Source organism: Jaculus jaculus, chromosome 1 (genome assembly GCF_020740685.1).
Source record: "Jaculus jaculus isolate mJacJac1 chromosome 1, mJacJac1.mat.Y.cur, whole genome shotgun sequence".
Lineage (NCBI taxonomy): Eukaryota > Metazoa > Chordata > Mammalia > Rodentia > Dipodidae > Jaculus > Jaculus jaculus.
In genome coordinates this window covers 239,991,987-240,010,167 of record NC_059102.1, presented here as the reverse complement: position 1 = coordinate 240,010,167, position 18,181 = coordinate 239,991,987, and the positions used below count along the sequence as shown (strand labels likewise).

The window sequence follows — 18,181 nt, the reverse complement described above, 5'->3', positions numbered from 1 at the left end:
TAAAGATGGGGTGAAGAGTGAAGTGATAGGTGCATGATAGGATCACAGTGATAAAGATGGGGTGAAGAGTGAAGTGATAGGTGCATGATGGATCACAGTGATAAAGATGGGGTGAAGAGTGAAGTGATAGGTGCATGATGGATCACAGTGATAAAGATGGGGTGAAGAGTGAAGTGATAGGTGCATGATGGGATCACAGTGATAACGATGGGGTGAAGAGTGAAGTGATAGGTGCATGATGGATCACAGTGATAAAGATGGGGTGAAGAGTGAAGTGATAGGTGCATGATGGATCACAGTGATAAAGATGGGGTGAAGAGTGAAATGATAGGTGCATGATGGATCACAGTGATAAAGATGGGGTGAAGAGTGAAGTGATAGGTGCATGATGGATTACAGTGATAAAGATGGGGTGAAGAGTGAAGTGATAGGTGCATGATGGATCACAGTGATAAAGATGTGGTGAAGAGTGAAGTGATAGGTGCATAATGGATCACAGTGATAAAGATGGGGTGAAGAGTGAAGTGATAGGTGCATGATGGATCACAGTGATAAAGATGGGGTGAGGAGTGAAGTGATAGGTGCATGATGGAGCACAGTGATAAAGATGGGGTGAGGAGTGAAGTGATAGGTGCATGATGGAGCACAGTGATAAAGATGGGGTGAAGAGTGAAGTGATAGGTGCATGATGGGATCACAGTGATAAAGATGGGGTGAAGAGTGAAGTGACAGGTGCATGATGGATCACAGTGATAAAGATGGGGTGAAGAGTGAAGTGATAGGTGCATGATGGATCACAGTGATAAAGATGGGGTGAAGAGTGAAGTGATAGGTGCATGATGGATCACAGTGATAAAGATGGGGTGAAGAGTGAAGTGATAGGTGCATGATGGATCACAGTGATAAAGATGGGGTGAGGAGTGAAGTGATAGGTGCATGATGGAGCACAGTGATAAAGATGGGGTGAGGAGTGAAGTGATAGGTGCATGATGGAGCACAGTGATAAAGATGGGGTGAAGAGTGAAGTGATAGGTGCATGATGGATCACAGTGATAAAGATGGGGTGAAGAGTGAAGTGATAGGTGCATGATGGATCACAGTGATAAAGATGGGGTGAGGAGTGAAGTGATAGGTGCATGATGGATCACAGTGATAAAGATGGGGTGAAGAGTGAAGTGATAGGTGCATGATGGGATCACAGTGATAAAGATGGGGTGAAGAGTGAAGTGACAGGTGCATGATGGATCACAGTGATAAAGATGGGGTGAAGAGTGAAGTGATAGGTGCATGATGGATCACAGTGATAAAGATGGGGTGAAGAGTGAAGTGATAGGTGCATGATGGGATCACAGTGATAAAGATGGGGTGAGGAGTGAAGTGATAGGTGCATGATGGAGCACAGCGATAAAGATGGGGTGAAGAGTGAAGTGATAGGTGCATGATGGGATCACAGTGATAAAGGTGGGGTGAAGAGTGAAGTGACAGGTGCATGATGGATCACAGTGATAAAGATGGGGTGAAGAGTGAAGTGACAGGTGCATGATGGATCACAGTGATAAAGATGTGGCAAAGACTGGAGTGCTGTGGATATAATGACAGGGTCATGATGGGATTATAGTGCAATAGTGGCATGTTTTGATGGTTGCATGATAGGGTTGCTATGATGAAGATGCAGAGAGATATTTACTTGCTATGGAAAGGGGGTACCTAATAATAAAGACTGAAAAAACAAGTTAAAATGTTTGGTTTAACATGATATATGAAGAGTGTGAAGAAGCATGTTACAAGAAGGAAGATCCAAGGTGGTTCATCTCTGGACCCACATGTGGTGAGGGGAGTACTTACTGCCCGATGACCCCAGTGTATCCTTCTTTGTTTTGCCCTGCAGAGTGGTCTACCTGAAGTAACTGCCGTTTTCTTCGTGCCATCAAGGACCCTTCTTATTATACAGAAGTGGGATTTAAGCTCCTCTGTTTCTTATCTGCGTGTATTGGTGCATGTTTCTAGCCAAATCTTAGATTGATATCTTAGCTCTCACTTTGGTCTTCTCCCTCAGGGTATCAACACAACAATCTGGGAAAGCAGAGAGAACCCTGTTTCTCAGGGCCACTGGGCTGTGCTCCTGATGGGAACATGAAGGTTCAAGGAAGTAGTGCCAATTGAAAAGATTAATTGAGTTTCCATAGTTGCAAAATGAAGCCCATCCCTTTTGATCCGCCTGTTACTCTTCATTTCTTACTCTCTTCTCCCCACATTGAGAAGTCTTGTTGGCCAATTCTCTGAAAATTTTGGTCTGATGCTGTTTTTCTTTCTTTTATTCCTTTGTGCCCTGTGTCTGCCTGTTCAGTATTTACAGACTCATAGGAAGCTCTTTCTGGAGCCTGACCGAAGCTCTCTGAGGCCAGCATCAGCTGAAGGTGTCCAGGAAGTTCTGGTGGGCCAGCCAGATGAGTGGGGATGGAGCGCACCTGGGCCAAGGTCTCATCTGGACCATCTGGATCTTTGAAACGATCGTCAGGGGTGAGGTGCCCGGTGGGAGACAAGGGCTGTCAGGCAGTGGGACAGTGCCGGAATTTTCTATTAGTGGAAATAAAAGGATTACCAGATGACCTCAGGGACCCACAGAGGGCTGTGTAGACCTTTAGGGCTCCAATACTCCACTTGGACTACAGCCCTCTCAGATATTAGTAGAGTATGAAAGGCCCAGTTCTGCACTTGGGTTGCTCATACTCTGCAAGAAAGTTTCCATCCTGGGCACTGGGGAGCTGTGTGAAATGAAGCCGATGTGTCTGTGGTCTTGGCTGTGGAAACAAGACTTGCACAAGTGAAACCACAACAGATCAGGCAATACTAAGACTCCTAGGTCTTGCTAAGTCAGTAACTGGACAGTTTCCTTCTCAACACTTCATGTTTGGTACAAAACCCCAGATATTTGTGTGTGCCTAGTCACCTACACAACACCATCTTCAAACCTCCTCAAGTAGAGAAGCTGGTTTCAGAAGGTGTTTGAATGAGAACATTTTATATTTTCATTAATTAATTTTCATGTGTATTCAAAGTCTCTACTAACCCATACAAACTACAATTCTACAGATATTATCACTTAGGGTACTTATAGACTAAAATTTAATAAGTGTCCAGTGGACTTTCATCAGCTATGCAGAGGGAATGGAAATGATAAAATATGAAAATCTCTAGACAGTAGATTTGAGGGGATACTGGCATCTAGAGAGCCTCAGAGAAGGGGAAAGCTTTCATGTGGCAGAGGAGAAATATCTCCTCAAATTCTATGGCTTGGTGGTGGGCTCTGAAGAAACTAAATCAAATGTCCTGGCAGTGGTGACTTCCAAGACAGTCCTGAAGCAAGAGCAGGTTGAAGATTCCCCAGAGAGGTCCCCCAGCTTTTGAGTGGAATAAAAGAGACCCCCAAGGGGAGCTCTAGGAGAGTTGATTTCCTGTCTCCTTGTAGCCAGTTCCTCATTCTTTCCTCAGGGACTGCAAATGAAGCACCACACAGGAACACCATGCTGGGATGGGTCAAGGGGAAACAGACCACTGTGCAGGGAAGTTCCGCATGTGTGAATGTGTTCCTTGGGATCCCCTTTGCTGCACCTCCTGTGGGACCCCTACGATTTGCTAGCCCACAACCTGCAATACCCTGGGAGGATGTGCGAGATGCCACCACCTACCCTGCACTGTAAGACCAGGATGAGTTCCATGGATGATCTCTTACTCTGGATTTTGGGGGTGGATTTGATAAGGGCCGAAAGAAGGCGGTGCTACTCAGAGGCAAAGAAGAGGAGGGATGCACATGGAGTTGGGGACAGACACAGGTCTGGGCAAGTGTTTTAGTATCTCCAGGCTACAAAACTAGCTGGTTGCCACAATTGCTGGACTTATTGTTCAATATGTGTGTGTCCTTTGGCTCCCTTCTTTTTCCTGAATCAGACTCTCTTGAGGGGCCCAGGATTTGTGCAGCCAGCAGGTTTAGGAACTGCTAGGATGGGCTCCTTGAGTATTCCAGTCAGATGGGACTGTCTTGTCATTTCTTTATGATCCCTCACTCAGGAGTTGGTCTGGGTTAGGGCTTCAGAGGGAAATATCATTATAGTAGTCAGGCACAGTGGGCACATGCCTTTAATCTCAGCACTTGAGAGGCAAGAAGGTCAACATGAGTTCAGGGCCACCCAGAGACTACAGAGTGATTTCCAGGTCAGTCTGGGCTAGAGCAAGACCCTACCTGGAACTGCCCCCCCCCAAAAAAAATCACAATAGTTTCCATAGTCAAAACTGCCTAGTGTAAAACCTGACCCACAGCACCTGTGGAATGTAGCATGGGCACTATATTACTAATTTTCCTAGTCCCTGTAAGCAAATGTTTACCAATAATAGCTTAATGGAAGAATGATTTGTTCAGGATCCTAAGAGGGTTTCAGAGGTTGTGTAGTCCACCATGGTAGTGAAGCCATGGCAGGACTCATGGTGGCAGGAGAATGTGCTAGGGCTCCTCACAACTGGGTAAGTCAGAAGGTGGTGAGCAGGGTATGCTGGAGTTCCATCCTTTCTTCTGCTTCAGTCCAAGACCTCAACCCATGGGACGATGACACTTGTTTTCAGACTGGGTCTACCCCACCTCAGTCGAATCTCTCTGAAAACCCTCTTACACACACACTCAGATATTCTTCATCTCCTAGGTGATTTTAAATCCAGCCAAGGTGACAGTGAGGATTAACCATCACAGGTACCTCTGTGACATGGAGCTGGGAAAAGAAAGCTGTCTCCAACCAGTGCAGAGTTTCAAGGCCAGGGTGTAGCCAGTGACCAGATCATTTGTTAAAGAGTAAGAGAGACTTATGGGTAGGCAAGGGAAATAAGAGCCTTAGAATTTTTAAATGATTCAAGCTTTGTGAAGTCCTTAGGTTGGGTCACATGACATTAGAGTCTATGCTGAAGGAGAGTGCCTTGGTCCCAGGAAATTTCTATACCAGACAAGATGATCTCATGTGGTACTTATGTGGGCTGGAGGTATTAAGACAAAAGTCATGTGCTGGTTTATTCATTCACTCATTTATGTAAAGAATATTTATCAAAAACCAACTCCATGGTTGGATACCCCAGGCCTTGGACTTTTCACAATGGATTAAAAGGTACACTTCAGTTTGAAGTGGGATTATGTCCTTCATAAACCCATTGTAAATTGATAATGTATTTACTACATTTGTCCAACTGAACATCATTGCTCATTCATATAGTTCATGTTTATGACCCCTGTGACAATGTGGCAGCCTTAAAGCTGCCACTCACTGACACTACTCAGCATCTTAAGAGCATCGACGGCTCTCATACAGCTAACCCAGAGAAAGTTCAATGCTTGGAATTTGAATGCATCCCATTTTTGCACTGTCATCTAAGGTTGAAAAATCCTGCGACTATTCTTAGTTAAGGACTGTTGTCACAGCTTTCCTCCACAAGCATGTACACTTGTGGTAGGGGAATAATAGTTGATTAAAATATTAATTTTAAGTATGTAATTAAAAATATGGTGTCAAGATAACCCTTGGGGTTAGAGAAGGTTGTTAAGAAAGCACAGAGAGTCACTCTGCCCACAGATGACTGTGCTGAAAGCGGTCATGCTTAAATTTCAATGGGAATCCTAAGAACAGGTCCAGAGGCATAGCACCTGCGAGGGGAGAGATTTCAGTGATGGCTTCCTATCGCCCAAGTGTTCACTAGTGGATAAAGAAAGCAATTCATGGGCTGGAGAGATGGTTTAGCAGTTAAGGCACTTGCCTGGGAAGCCTAAGGACCTAGGTTCAGTTTCCTAGTATCTGCATAAGCCAAATGCACAAGGTGGCACATGCACCTGGAGTTTGTTTGCAGTGGTGGAAGGTCCTGGCATACCCATTCTCTATCTGCCTCTCTTCCTCTCTCTCAAATACATAAAAATTTTAAACAAGAAAGTAATTCATATGGTGAGCACTTAAGTATGGTATAAATGTCCACACATACAGTCTCAATGAAATCACTTCTCAGCTTTGTGGCTACGATCAAGCATAGCTCAGTCTCAATCTTAATGTGTCAAGCTCTGTAGGATACAGGGTTTTAGGCTGTTCAGCTGCTCACAGTTGAGTTGGGGAAGGTGATAATGTTCAGATACAAGCTCCAAGTTCTAGGGGTAGGTCATATGTTCTATGGTTATTTCAAAAAAAAAGGTCTAATGGAGAGATCTCAGAAGGCTTCTTGGAGGAAGTGACCCTTGGGCTGAATCTGAAAGAAAGAATGTGAGCCAGCAGATGTGCAGTGGTGGGGGGGGAGGGGACCAGGAGGAAGGGAGACAGCAGTCCAGGCAGAAGGAGGCATGCACAAAGCCAAAATGTAGGAGTCCCCCTGCGGTCATCCATGGTCAGTTCTTGGAAGTGTCCCTTTGCTTCTGTGGCTGAGGAAGAGGGGACCCTGGAAGTTAAGCCTTTGATATGCAACTCAGGGGTCTGCTAAAGACTGGGGAAATGTGTTCTGGATTATTGGTGTGCTTATTTTGCAAAATGTATTTTCCTATTCAGGAGCTAGGTCCAAGAGAGCAATTGTTAGTTTTGGAAAGTAGGAGGGCTGGTGGTGGTGGGGGGGATCAGAGTCTGGACCCGTAGCTTCCATATACCTCTTGGCTCTGAGGCAGTGGCTAGGCCTTACCACTAGCCCCTTCCAGCAGGTTTGCTCATGGAAACTGAGGAAGCTCCTCTCTCGGTTTTACCAAGGTGCTTCCAGAACACAGAGTGGATCATTCCATATCAAAAAATGCTCAAGGTGCAGTTCCCTAAATTTTCTGTGTCAGAAGACTGCCTGTACCTTAACATTTATGCACCAGTCCATGCTAAGGATGGATCCAAGCTCCCGGTAAGGCTTTTTATTGCCTTTGGGGCTCTACTAGGCTCTAGCAGGGCATTCTGGATGTCTGGAATTGCATGTAGCTTCCTGTTTGGTAAAAAAGAAATGTAATCACAACAGTCACCTGTTTTAAAAAGTCATAAAGGTAAGCCAGGTGCACATAGTGGTGCATGTGTCTGGAATTCATTTGCAGCAGCTGGAGGTCCTGGTATACACATTCTTTCTCTGTCTCTCAAATAAATAAATAAAAATTTAAAAATATATATTTTCAATTTTATATAAAAAAGTCATAAAGGGCTGAAGAGATGGCTCAGTGTTTGGTGCATTTGCTTACAAAGTCTGACAACTGAGTTCAGTTCCACAGTACCCATGTAAAGCCAGATAAACAAAATGACATATGTGTCTGACATTTGATTACAGTGGCTAGAAACCCTGGTGTGCCCGTTCTCTTTCTCTCTCTCTCTTGCTCTGCTTGCCAATAAATAATTTGAAAAAGTCATAAAGGTAGCTTCATTTTAAAAATTATTTATTTATTTGTTTGACAGAGAAAGAAGGAGAGAGAGAATGGGCACTCCAGGGCCTCCAGCCACTGCAAACTCCAGATGTGGGCACCCCTTGTGCATCTGGCTAATGTGGGTCTTGGAGAATCAAACCTGGATCTTTTGACTTTGCAGGCAAATGCCTTAACCACTAAGCAATCCCTCCAGCCCAGTAGCTTCATATTTTTAAAAAATATTATATTTATGTGAGAAAGAGAGAGAGAGAGAGAGAGAGAGAGAGAGAGAGAGAGAGAATGGGCATGCCAGGGCTTCCAGCCATTGCAAACAAACTCCAGGTGCATGCACCACCTTGTGCATCTGACTTATATGGGTCCTTATGTTTTCTGTTTAATATTTTAATTGTAGTGACTTGACCTTCCATTTTTGTTTCATTTTTTTTTCAATCTGTGAAGTATTGAATGGTTTGTAAAACTTCAGAAAAGACATACCTTAAAAGGACTCTGATTTTTTTCTTTTTGAATTTGAGAATGTTGTCAAAGAGTATAATTGCATCATCCAACTTTTCTTATTTTTTTAAAATAATTTTTATTTATTTATTTGAGAGCGACAGACAGAGAGAGAAAGAGGGAGAGAGAGAGAATGGGTGTGCCAGGACTTCCAGTTGCTGCAACTGAATTCCAGATGCATGCACTCCTTTGTGCATCTGGCTAATGTGGGTCCTGGGGAATCGAGCCTTGAACTGGGGTACTTAGGCTTCACAGGCAAGCACTTAACCACTAATCCATCTTTCCAGCCCAACTTTTCTTATTTAATTAAGATAGTATATAATAATGTTAAGTATTTTGTCTATAAAAGTAGAATCCTATAGAAGTGAGGTAAGGCCTTATTCTATGATATATTTTTTAAATTTATTTTTGTTATTCATTTGTGTGTGTGTGTGTGTGTGTGTGTCTGTGTGTCTGCGTGTGTCTGTGTGCATGCCATGGTCAGAAGACAACTTTAGGGTTGGCCATCACAGGTCCACCTCATGTGAGGCAGTGTTTCTCATTCTGGATTCTCACTATTCTGTTCTTTGCTGAGTTTGCAATGAGCTTCTGGAAATTTCTCCTGTCTCTGCCTTCCACTTCACTGTCAGTGTTAGCTGGGTGGGATTACAGAAACCTACCAGGGCGTCTGTCTTTTCACATGGAGGCTGGGGACCAAACTTGGGTACTCCAACTTGAGTGGCTTGTGCTTCACCCTCTGAGCCACCTCTCCAAGCCTATGGTCTTTTTTTTTTTTTTTTCTTAACCCATACTTTCTCAGCACCCTCAACATTTTCTCTCCCTCAAGTTCCTGTAGTCAGGAATCCCTCTGTGGTGTTATTCCAACATTTGTTGAGTGCTTCCTATGTGCATTACATCACTAGGCATTACATTGTTTAACTCCCATGTTAACCCAACATGGAAAGATGACTGGATGCACTCCAGCTGAGGTATAGGAAGTGCACGCATGACTTGCTCCATGTTGTACAAAGCCAATACCTCTTCTTCTGTGGCTTCCTGCTCTTTTCCTGACCCAAGGGTTGAAGTCTCTTATATGAACTTGAAAGAATAGAAGGGAGTTACTATGAAGTATGTAAATAGTGATGGAACCCACTTGAATAATGTTTTATGACACTGGTAGTAAGCTTTCTAGCCAAAATAAAGTGTAAATGCTTCCCTTCATTTTTTTTTTTCTTGCCTCTTTCCTCCCTGAAGATGGGGTCAGGGGAGAGTCTTATATTCAAACATCTTGGGCTACGTTTGCTTTTATGTATGGCTTACAATGGTCTCCATCTTCTGGCGGGTCACATGCTCAATGGGATTTAGTTAATGCTCTCTGATCACCTGAGCTGAGATAGAGCTGTTCTTCTTTGAGCTTTTGGTGCAGAATCTTGTTGAGATCTCATGTGAAGCTGCTAAGTGAGATATTTGTGTTCTTCACAACTTCTATATGAAAAAAAAAAGTCATATTCAGGGAGGTCGAGTAGCCTGCCCAAGTTCATCAGCACTTCAAATCACTTAGTCAGGTCTCAGAGTCTACATGTGTAACCCTTGACCTTTTTCCAAAGGCAAGAAATAAAAGCCTACTTATACAGTTAAGTGAAATATTTGCCCCCAGGCAGGTAATCTTGATAAGCAGAGTTGCTCTCTTCCTTCAGGTCATGGTGTGGATCCCAGGAGGTAGCTTCCAGACAGGCACAGCCTCCCTGTTTGATGGATCTGCCCTTGTTGCCTATGAGAATGTGTTGGTTGTGTCCATCCAGTACCGGCTTGGAATATTTGGCTTCTTCAGGTGAGTCTCCCAGTGTGACTGATATCCTGGATCCCCAAGGGCCAACCTATGTCAGGAGGAATGAGCCTCCAGTAGTATACACAAATCAGGCCCTAATTAGGTGGTATAGCAGTAAACAATAAAGATCTCCTTCTTGATCAAGGAGCGTCCAAGCGTATGTTCCTGATGGACAGACATCCTTGCGCATGGTAGTCTGAGATCCTGCCATCTGTGACTCTGATGGGGATTTTTTAGTCCTTAAGATCTGCATCTGGCTAGCATATGGAGAAAGAGCGCAGAGGACCACCTGGGTGAGGCTTTCCTGGATAAGCCTGAACATGACATTCATCACCTTTGTTCACACAACGTTGGGCAGAACTCAACCACATGACCACAGCCCGCTGCAGAGGAGGTAGGGAGCAGTGTAGCTTGGAAGACAAAGAAACAGGTTGTGTAGATTTGAAAGGCAGGGACAGACCGGATTAAGCAAGGCCTTGGATGCCAGACCATTCAAGGAATTTGAACTTTATCCTTTAAAGACTGAAGGGCCTGGGAGTACCCTGCTCCAAGCAGTGTCCCAGGAAGCTCATTGAGGGAAGAATGGAAATGAGGCTGGGGCTTCCCAGCAGCAAATGATAAATCATGTGAGACACCTGACCATAGGCTCTGCCAAGAACTCTTGGGCTGCAGGATACAGACAGTGGTCAACTAAGAGTTCTTGCCTTGCTGCTTAACCCCAGCACACAGAACAAGCATGCCTCAGGGAACTGGGGCTTCAAGGACCAGATGGCTGCCTTATTCTGGGTTCAGGAGAACATCAAATTCTTTGGTGGAAACCCTGCCTCTGTGACCATCTTTGGCGAATCAGCGGGAGCTGTAAGCGTTTCTAGCCTGGTGAGTTTTCTGCTTTGTGACCTCATGATCTGTGGTTGGGGAAGTTATAAGAGTGAGGATACTAAGTTGCTTACATTTGATTGATACCCTTATGTTGAACACACATGTCTATACACATTGCCTCATAGATACGTGGTGAGTTTTGGGGTGCAGTCTCATTTCATAGATAAGAAAGCTGTCACTGACCATTTAGATGAGTCACCTAAGATCATGTCATGAGCAAATATATATATATTAACCCAAGCTGACCTGGAATTCACTATGGAGTCACAGGGTGGCCGCAAATGTGTGGCAATCCTCCTACCTTTGCCTGCCAGTGCTGGGATTAAAGGCATGCACCACCACGCCTGGATATGAGTAAATAATTTGAAGAAACTTGTTCAATTGGAAATTTGAAGATATCATATCCAACTATTATGACTTGAAATTACTTATTTGTATCAGTCAAATATTTTTTTATTTTTGGTGGGAGTGACAGACAGCGTCATATGTTGTGAGCCCATGAAGGAAGAGCATCTCAAACCAGAAAGCAGAAGGAGTGGCCCAGAGACGAGCTTCCTCCCTTTATAGCATCCCTCTCTTGAGGACGGCCTTCATTTTTTCCAAGAGAAGGATCATCTACCAGCCTCTACCCTATATGAGTTTCAATACCCTCTTCCCAAATTGCCATCCCAGAGAATAGGATTTTAGCACTGGGCACTTATGGGACACCTAAGCTATACCACTGTTTACTAAGAAAACTTGGCTAAAGTATGAAATGATTAAAGATTATAGAAGCATTGTATTTGAATTTAAAGCATAAAATGTGCACTCTTCGCTGGTTGTGGTGTCATCATCTTAGAACTTGTGTACCAAGCCCAGCTCTGAGCTGAATCCTTTTGTGCAGAACCCACTGCTCTTGATCACAATTTCTGATTTTTTGCATTGAGTACCAACTTAGTTATATTTGCAAAGTTGTTTGCAGCAACTTAGCTTTATACTCTCATAAAATCATTAGTTTTTTAAAAAGTATTTTACTCTTGTCAATACTAAGTTTGACAGAAATTTTTAGCCACTTGTTTTCATCAGTTTTTCCCTTCATATATGTTTTTCTTTCTATATACATAGTCCATGAGCTCTCATTGACTGGATAATTAATAAACCATAATAATTAATAATATAATACAATAATGAATAATTAATATAATTAATAAAACCTATGCAACAATAGCATTCAGAAGCCAAAACACTTGACTTTTGGAAAGAGATTAATGAGGACAGATGTGTGAATATACTAGAATATGGCCCAGTGGCTCTGAGTGATCAGCATTTTCTAGTCTTAAAGTAGCATGTTAATCACATGATGTTGGGTTAGGAAATCTTGTACTGTGCAGCACTTGACAATAGTCAAGATATTCTCAGGTTTTTGACATTATCTTCTAAGAAGAACTGACTAACCCACTTTACATATATGATAAGAAACCCTTCATGATGAAATTTGACCAGGCACTGAGTGGAGACTTTTATATTCATTCCTTTCTCTACTCATTAATTTTTCTATGACAGAGGTACAGTTTTTATCCTAGTGGTGGTGATCCAGCTAGGGAGTGAAGGAATTGGAAATCATATATTGAAATATTTGAGTAAATAGTTCATGAAGTTGGAGCTGGAGCGATGGCTCAGCAGGTAAGGAACTTGTTGGTAAAGTCTGACAGCTCAGGTTCTATTCCCCAGTACCCATGCAAAGCCAGATGCATAAAGTGGGGAATGCATCTTGAGTTCATTTGCAGTAGCAAGAGGTCCTGGCGAGCCCATTTCATGTCTCTCTTTATCTCTGTCTCTGTCCCTCTCCTTGCAAATAAATAAATAAATATTAACATATATTCATGAAGCTGGGCACAATGGTACTTGGGGGGAGGGGAAGGAAGATTGAGAGTTGGAGGTCAGCCTAGGTACATAAATAGTTACCTCTTTTAAATATAGAAAAAGATACAAATAAAAATTTCATGAAGAAATAGTTTCAGTGAGACTAAATAAACTTTCACAACTTGTCTCTGTACCTTTAAACCAGAGCTCTCCCTGCACTAAGCCTAGGATGGTGAAGAAGACTTCCTGGGAAGAGATGTGTATGTGGTAGGTGGGATTTTGGAATAATCTTTGCTGAGCCTCCTGCATTTTCTCCCCAGGTTCTGTCCCCCATGAGCAGGGGCTTGTTCCACAGAGCTATCATGCAGAGCGGAGTGGCCATCAACCCTTGCTTGAGGACTTTTGAAGAAGAGCTCAAAAGTGATGTAGGTACACTCTTCACACTGCTTTAGTTGTCAGGAGCCCACAGTTTACCACCTTCTCTCCACAGGCTAGGCTTTACTTACTGACCATGCCCAAGGACAGTGCTAATCTGTCCTCAGCGTAACTGCATGGGGCTAGGGAGGGCCAGACAGCAGGCTGGGCTTCACCTCTAAGGACCGCCCATGGCTGGTCAGAGGCCCTTGTTGAGCCTTCCTCTCTCTGGATGCTTTCATCACTATGTCCTGAGCACCTCTTTCAAATAGTTGCAGATAATTGCCAATGTCTGTCAAGTCAGTGATGTATCTAACTCCGATGCCCTGCTGAAGTGCCTGAGGGCCAAATCTGCTGAAGACTTGTTGAAACTCAGCCAGGTGAGTTGAGAGGGGCATTTGTGATGTAGAGTAATCCACTGTATGAAAAATACTATCCTTTGATTTTTATTTGGGACTTGAAAAGAGAGGGGCAGAGGGTTGGGTTTCACGGCAATAGCAGTAAAGAATGACATGGGGTTGGAACTCTTACAAGTGATTTATAGAGCATGATGGGAGAGGGATCGAAGACATATCTATCCCCGGGGAAGAGGAGCCACACTTGCTCCATATACCCCTAGAAGCTAAAGGTAAGATCAAAAGCTATAACTTTTATTTTGAAGTATTTGGGTTTGATCTAACAACTTTATAGAGTCTCATTGTCTGCCCACCTCTTTATTTAAGTGGAACTTAGGTGAAATCTGGCAGGTCCTTGGCAAACTTCCATTGATGATGATTAATTGTATTTGAAGATATTTGGTGTGCCTTCCAGTCTTGACAATCTTCCTTAGTCCTTGAATGAACAAGATCATTATTGGTTTGACTCACACATTTGTTAGTTATTTGATGTGCTTTGAATATGTGCATGTGAGAGCCCAGGAGTGGGCAATATTGACCCACTGTTATACTGAGCCTAGTTTAACCCCTTCTACTCAACTGTCAAAACAAAAACCTAAAAAGTATGATCAGAGCCAGTGGTGTTTTCTGAGACCAAGAATATCCAGCCATGTCCATGCGCACTGCTTTGAGGAACACATTTCAGGATGTCATCAAACCAAGCCCTATCATCCTGGCCACTCACCCATTTTGGCCATGGAACTTGTCCAGTGGTTCTTAAACTTGAACATGCATTAGAAACCCTTGGAGGACTTTCCGATAGCAGTTTGCTGGGCTGCCCTTCTAGAACTTCATGTTTACTAGGAATGGAATAGGGCCTGAGAATTGCATAGCTGTATATGGCCATACCACCCTTAATGTGTCTTATCTTGTTCCGTCTCTAAAGATAAGCAGGGCCAGGCCTGGTTAGTACTTGTGTCACAGTTACCTTCTCATTTCTGGAACAAACACCTGACCAGAAGCAGCTTATGGGAGGAAAGGGTTTATTTCAGGCTTACTGATCCTAGGGGAAGCTTTATCACGGTGGAGGAGGCTGGCTCACTCCATCATACATGCACAGCCTACAGAGAACCAGATAGCCAGAGCTCAAGCTGGCTCTCTATACCCTGAGTAGGGCTGGAGTCAAGATTCAAGTAAATCTTCTGCAGAGGCTTATGTGGCCCCAGTGACACACCTCCTCCAGCAAGGCTCTGTCTACTAAAGGCTAAGTAGGGAGTTAATAAAAAAAAAATACCTGAGTTTATGAAGAATGTATATTCACATTCAGACCACCACAACTTGGATGGGAGAATTACATAGGTAACAAGCTTCCAGATGGTGTTGATGTTGCTGGCCTGTGGCCCACTTTGAGAACCACTGTGTTAGGCCATTATTTCTTTTTAGAAGATATTTTTTTTTTAATTTTTATTTATTTATTTGAGAGTGACAGACACAGAGAGAAAGACAGATAGAGGGAGAGAGAGAGAATGGGCGTGCCAGGGCTTCCAGCCTCTGCAAACGAACTCCAGACATGTGCGCCCCCTTGTGCATCTGGCTAACGTGGGACCTGGGGAGCCGAGCCTCGAACCGGGGTCCTTAGGCTTCACAGGCAAGCGCTTAACCGCTAAGCCATCTCTCTAGCCCTAGAAGATATTATTATTATTATTTTCATTTAGCAGACTTAAAAAACAACCAAGACATAGAAAAGTTTAGCCTTTTCCCCAAGTCAGTAGCAGGTCTGGCCAGGGACTGGGGCATTAGGCTGGGTCAGTAGTGCTGTAGATTTCCTTTGTTGATGCATTTTTAAAATCTTTTCTTTTCTTTTCTTTTCTTTCTTTCCTTTCCTTTCCTTTTCTCCTTCCTTCCTTCCTTCCTTCCTTCCTTCCTTCCTTCCTTCCTTCCTTCCTTCTTTCCTTCCTTCCTTCCTTTCTTTCTTTTGTTTTTTTCCAGGTAGGGTCTCACTCTAGCCCAGGCTGATCTAGAATTCACTATGTAGTCTCAGGGTGGCCTTGAACTCATGGTGATCCTCCTACCACTGCGTCCCAGGTGCTGGGATTAAAGGCATGCGTCACCACACCCGGCTTGTTGATGCATTTTGATTACTACTCAATTGTATTTATTTAGCTTGGCTGGGATTCAGGCCAGCAGATTTTGTAAGGAGAAATGCTACTGACTTTTCTTTTCTTTTCTTTTTTTGACAGAAAACAAATTCGTTCACTCGAGTAGTCGATGGCTCTTTCTATTCTAATGACCCTCTAAAACTATTGTCTCAAAAAAATTTTAAAAATATTCCTTGTATCATTGGAGTCAATAACCAAGAGTGTGGCTACTTGCTGGTCATGGTAAGACTTCTAGCTGTCTGTTCCACTCCTCCCTCAACAGTGAGGCAGCTCTTTGCTTTCATTTCCACAGATAATACCTAGTATTATGAGAGCTGGTATCCATTGCCGTGCAACAAGAATCTTTCCTCTGACTGAAATAGGGTATATTTGTCTGTTTTGTGTTTCTGTAACATAAGCCCAAGTGCTGGAAAATATGAATTAAAGAGATTTATTTGGCTCATGATTATGGTGGATTTAAAGTGCTTCCCTGCCCATGTCACAATATGCCTAGAAACAGAAAGGGAAAGATCCACGTGCACATGTGGCCCAGCAGGAAGAAGTGGCTCTACCTGGTAGTGACTCATTTTCTTGAGAACTTATCAGGTTCTGGGAGAACAACATGAATCCATTCCAAGGGTGGTACCTACTTTCCACTAGGTTCAACCTCTTAAAAGATTTACTATTTTGCAAAATGTTATGTTGGAAACCAAAAGCACCCCCAAATTCTTTTGCATGCACAGAGGGATGTGTTTTGTGGGTAACTTCAATGCCTCTGGACGGTCCCTCAGATTCCTGGATACCAGGTATGTTTAGAAATTTACCTTAGATTTTTTAGGAAATTCATTTGACCAGTGAATTGTAGTTCTCCCCTTCATAGCTTCAAGTTGTAATATTGCCAGGAAATGATCATCTAACAGCTAGGTCCATGGCATTCTTTCTATGTAATAAATATCACTCTGACTATATTACTACTACCCACTTGTCACTTTCAGCTGTGACAGCCTCTAAACCCCAGAACTGTGAGATGCATTTTTCATTTTTTTATGGTAGCTTGTGCTAACCAGCACTGGCCACAACTTTGTTTTAACACCAGGTTTACGAGAAGCCAGTGCTATCCTTCTAAAGACCTTGGCAGCCAGGCATAGAAACCAGTGAGAATGGGTTAGAGAAGATGTGGTTGGAATACCCAGAGGACCTGGATTTTTTTTTAAAATTTTTTATTTATTTATTTGAGAGCGACAGACACAGAGAGAAAGACAGATAGAGGGAGAGAGAGAATGGGCGCGCCAGGGCTTCCAGCCTCTGCAAACGAACTCCAGACGCGTGCGCCCCCTTGTGCATCTGGCTAACGTGGGACCTGGGGAACCGAGCCTCAAATGGGGTCCTTAGGCTTCACAGGCAAGCGCTTAACTGCTAAGCCATCTCTCCAGCCCAGGACCTGGATTTTAATCTCCACTCTGACACATCTGCTGTTCAACTCCTCATGCCTCAAACTCCTCACCTGGTTTCTCTGTCTTCTGGATGATCCCCTTTGTGCCGTGTCTTGTGTGGTCTATTCTTGTGTGTTTGCCTCTCTGTGCCTGAGTTTCTCCTAAGGACACTTCTAATGGCCCCATTGAACCATAATCACTGGTTTAAAGATCGTTTAGCCCAATACAGTCATGTTTCAATGTATGGGAGTTAGCACTTCATGTATGACTTCGATCAAGACAATAATAGGTGGCTACTTGGGCTTCATAAGACCACAGGTATGACAAGGAATGGCAGCCTTTGAGCAAATGTGAGGAGGCATTTACTGCTTGACTAACTCACTGAAGCTGCTACTCCCTGCGACCACCTGAATGAGGGTGAGAGAATGCCTGGATTCCCCACTCTCCTCTGTCAGTCACATGCCCAGGCCCATAGAGAGACTGCTTTGCTTTCTGATACCCAAATGTCTCACAGAGGGCACCCTGCTTCTCTCCACAGGAGGATGTTCCTCAGATTGTCACTGGCATCAACAAGTCTTTTGCTCTTAACTTGGTCCACAAGTACCTGGTAAGTAAACTTGGGTGCTGTGACTCTCCAGAGTCTTACTCATTTAGCAAGCATTCCTGGGCCCATTCAGGGATAGGAGTTGGGGTATAGACATTCCACAGTAATTAAGTAGCCAAGCACTTCAATAAGCCTTTACTAACTATAGATCCACAATCCCTTACTGACAATTCCTAAGTGCAAAGAACTCCAAAAATACATATTTTTTCTGGTTTCTTTTTTCTTTTTTTTTTTTTTTTGGTAACTCTCACTTCAACCAAATTAGACATCAAATAATCTGTGGCTACTAAGCCTTTCTGTTTCTACACATTTATGTTATTTATCCAACTTTTCATGTGTATCTGTGGGCAGATTAATATAGATGCTAGGCTAGACTTCCCACACCACAGGCATGTTGCACATTGCCAGCATACATACTATATCATCTTCCCATAATCTGAAAAGATGCAAATTCTGAAGTACACAGGACATAATATACTAGGCATAATATCCAGCATTAGCAGCCATCCACTCACCTGCTCATTCATGATTCAATCACTTAATCATCTATTCATTTATCAATCTTTACTCATTCAATGCACAAACATAGCAATATTAAGTCATATTCTAAACACTGGGTTGTGAATGTAAATTCTTTACTTCTTTCCTCCTCCTTCCTTCCAACTTTAGCATGTACCCAGTGCCAACTTTATTTCCTTTATTGATCCATGAAATAATATCTACAAAACCCCCACATACTTTAGGACTTCCTTATGCATGGGGTATGATGTATACACATGTCCGAGAGTGGAGCAAGTCTGAG

At 43.2% G+C, this 18,181-nt stretch overlaps 1 protein-coding gene across 1 annotated transcript in view; it reads left to right on the top strand.

The window, feature by feature from the left end:
- The window catches only part of Ces5a (carboxylesterase 5A), a 115,481-nt gene that overhangs the window by 87,181 nt on the left and 10,119 nt on the right, over positions 1–18,181 (top strand). Inside the window, exons 2-10 of the mRNA XM_045151456.1 lie at positions 2,348–2,532; positions 3,493–3,697; positions 6,753–6,891; positions 9,565–9,698; positions 10,418–10,571; positions 12,737–12,841; positions 13,103–13,210; positions 15,445–15,585; positions 17,314–17,382. Of these exons, the coding sequence (XP_045007391.1) occupies positions 2,448–2,532; positions 3,493–3,697; positions 6,753–6,891; positions 9,565–9,698; positions 10,418–10,571; positions 12,737–12,841; positions 13,103–13,210; positions 15,445–15,585; positions 17,314–17,382 (1,140 nt within the window). The 5' untranslated portion in view covers positions 2,348–2,447. The remainder of the gene's footprint in view (positions 1–2,347; positions 2,533–3,492; positions 3,698–6,752; positions 6,892–9,564; positions 9,699–10,417; positions 10,572–12,736; positions 12,842–13,102; positions 13,211–15,444; positions 15,586–17,313; positions 17,383–18,181) is intronic.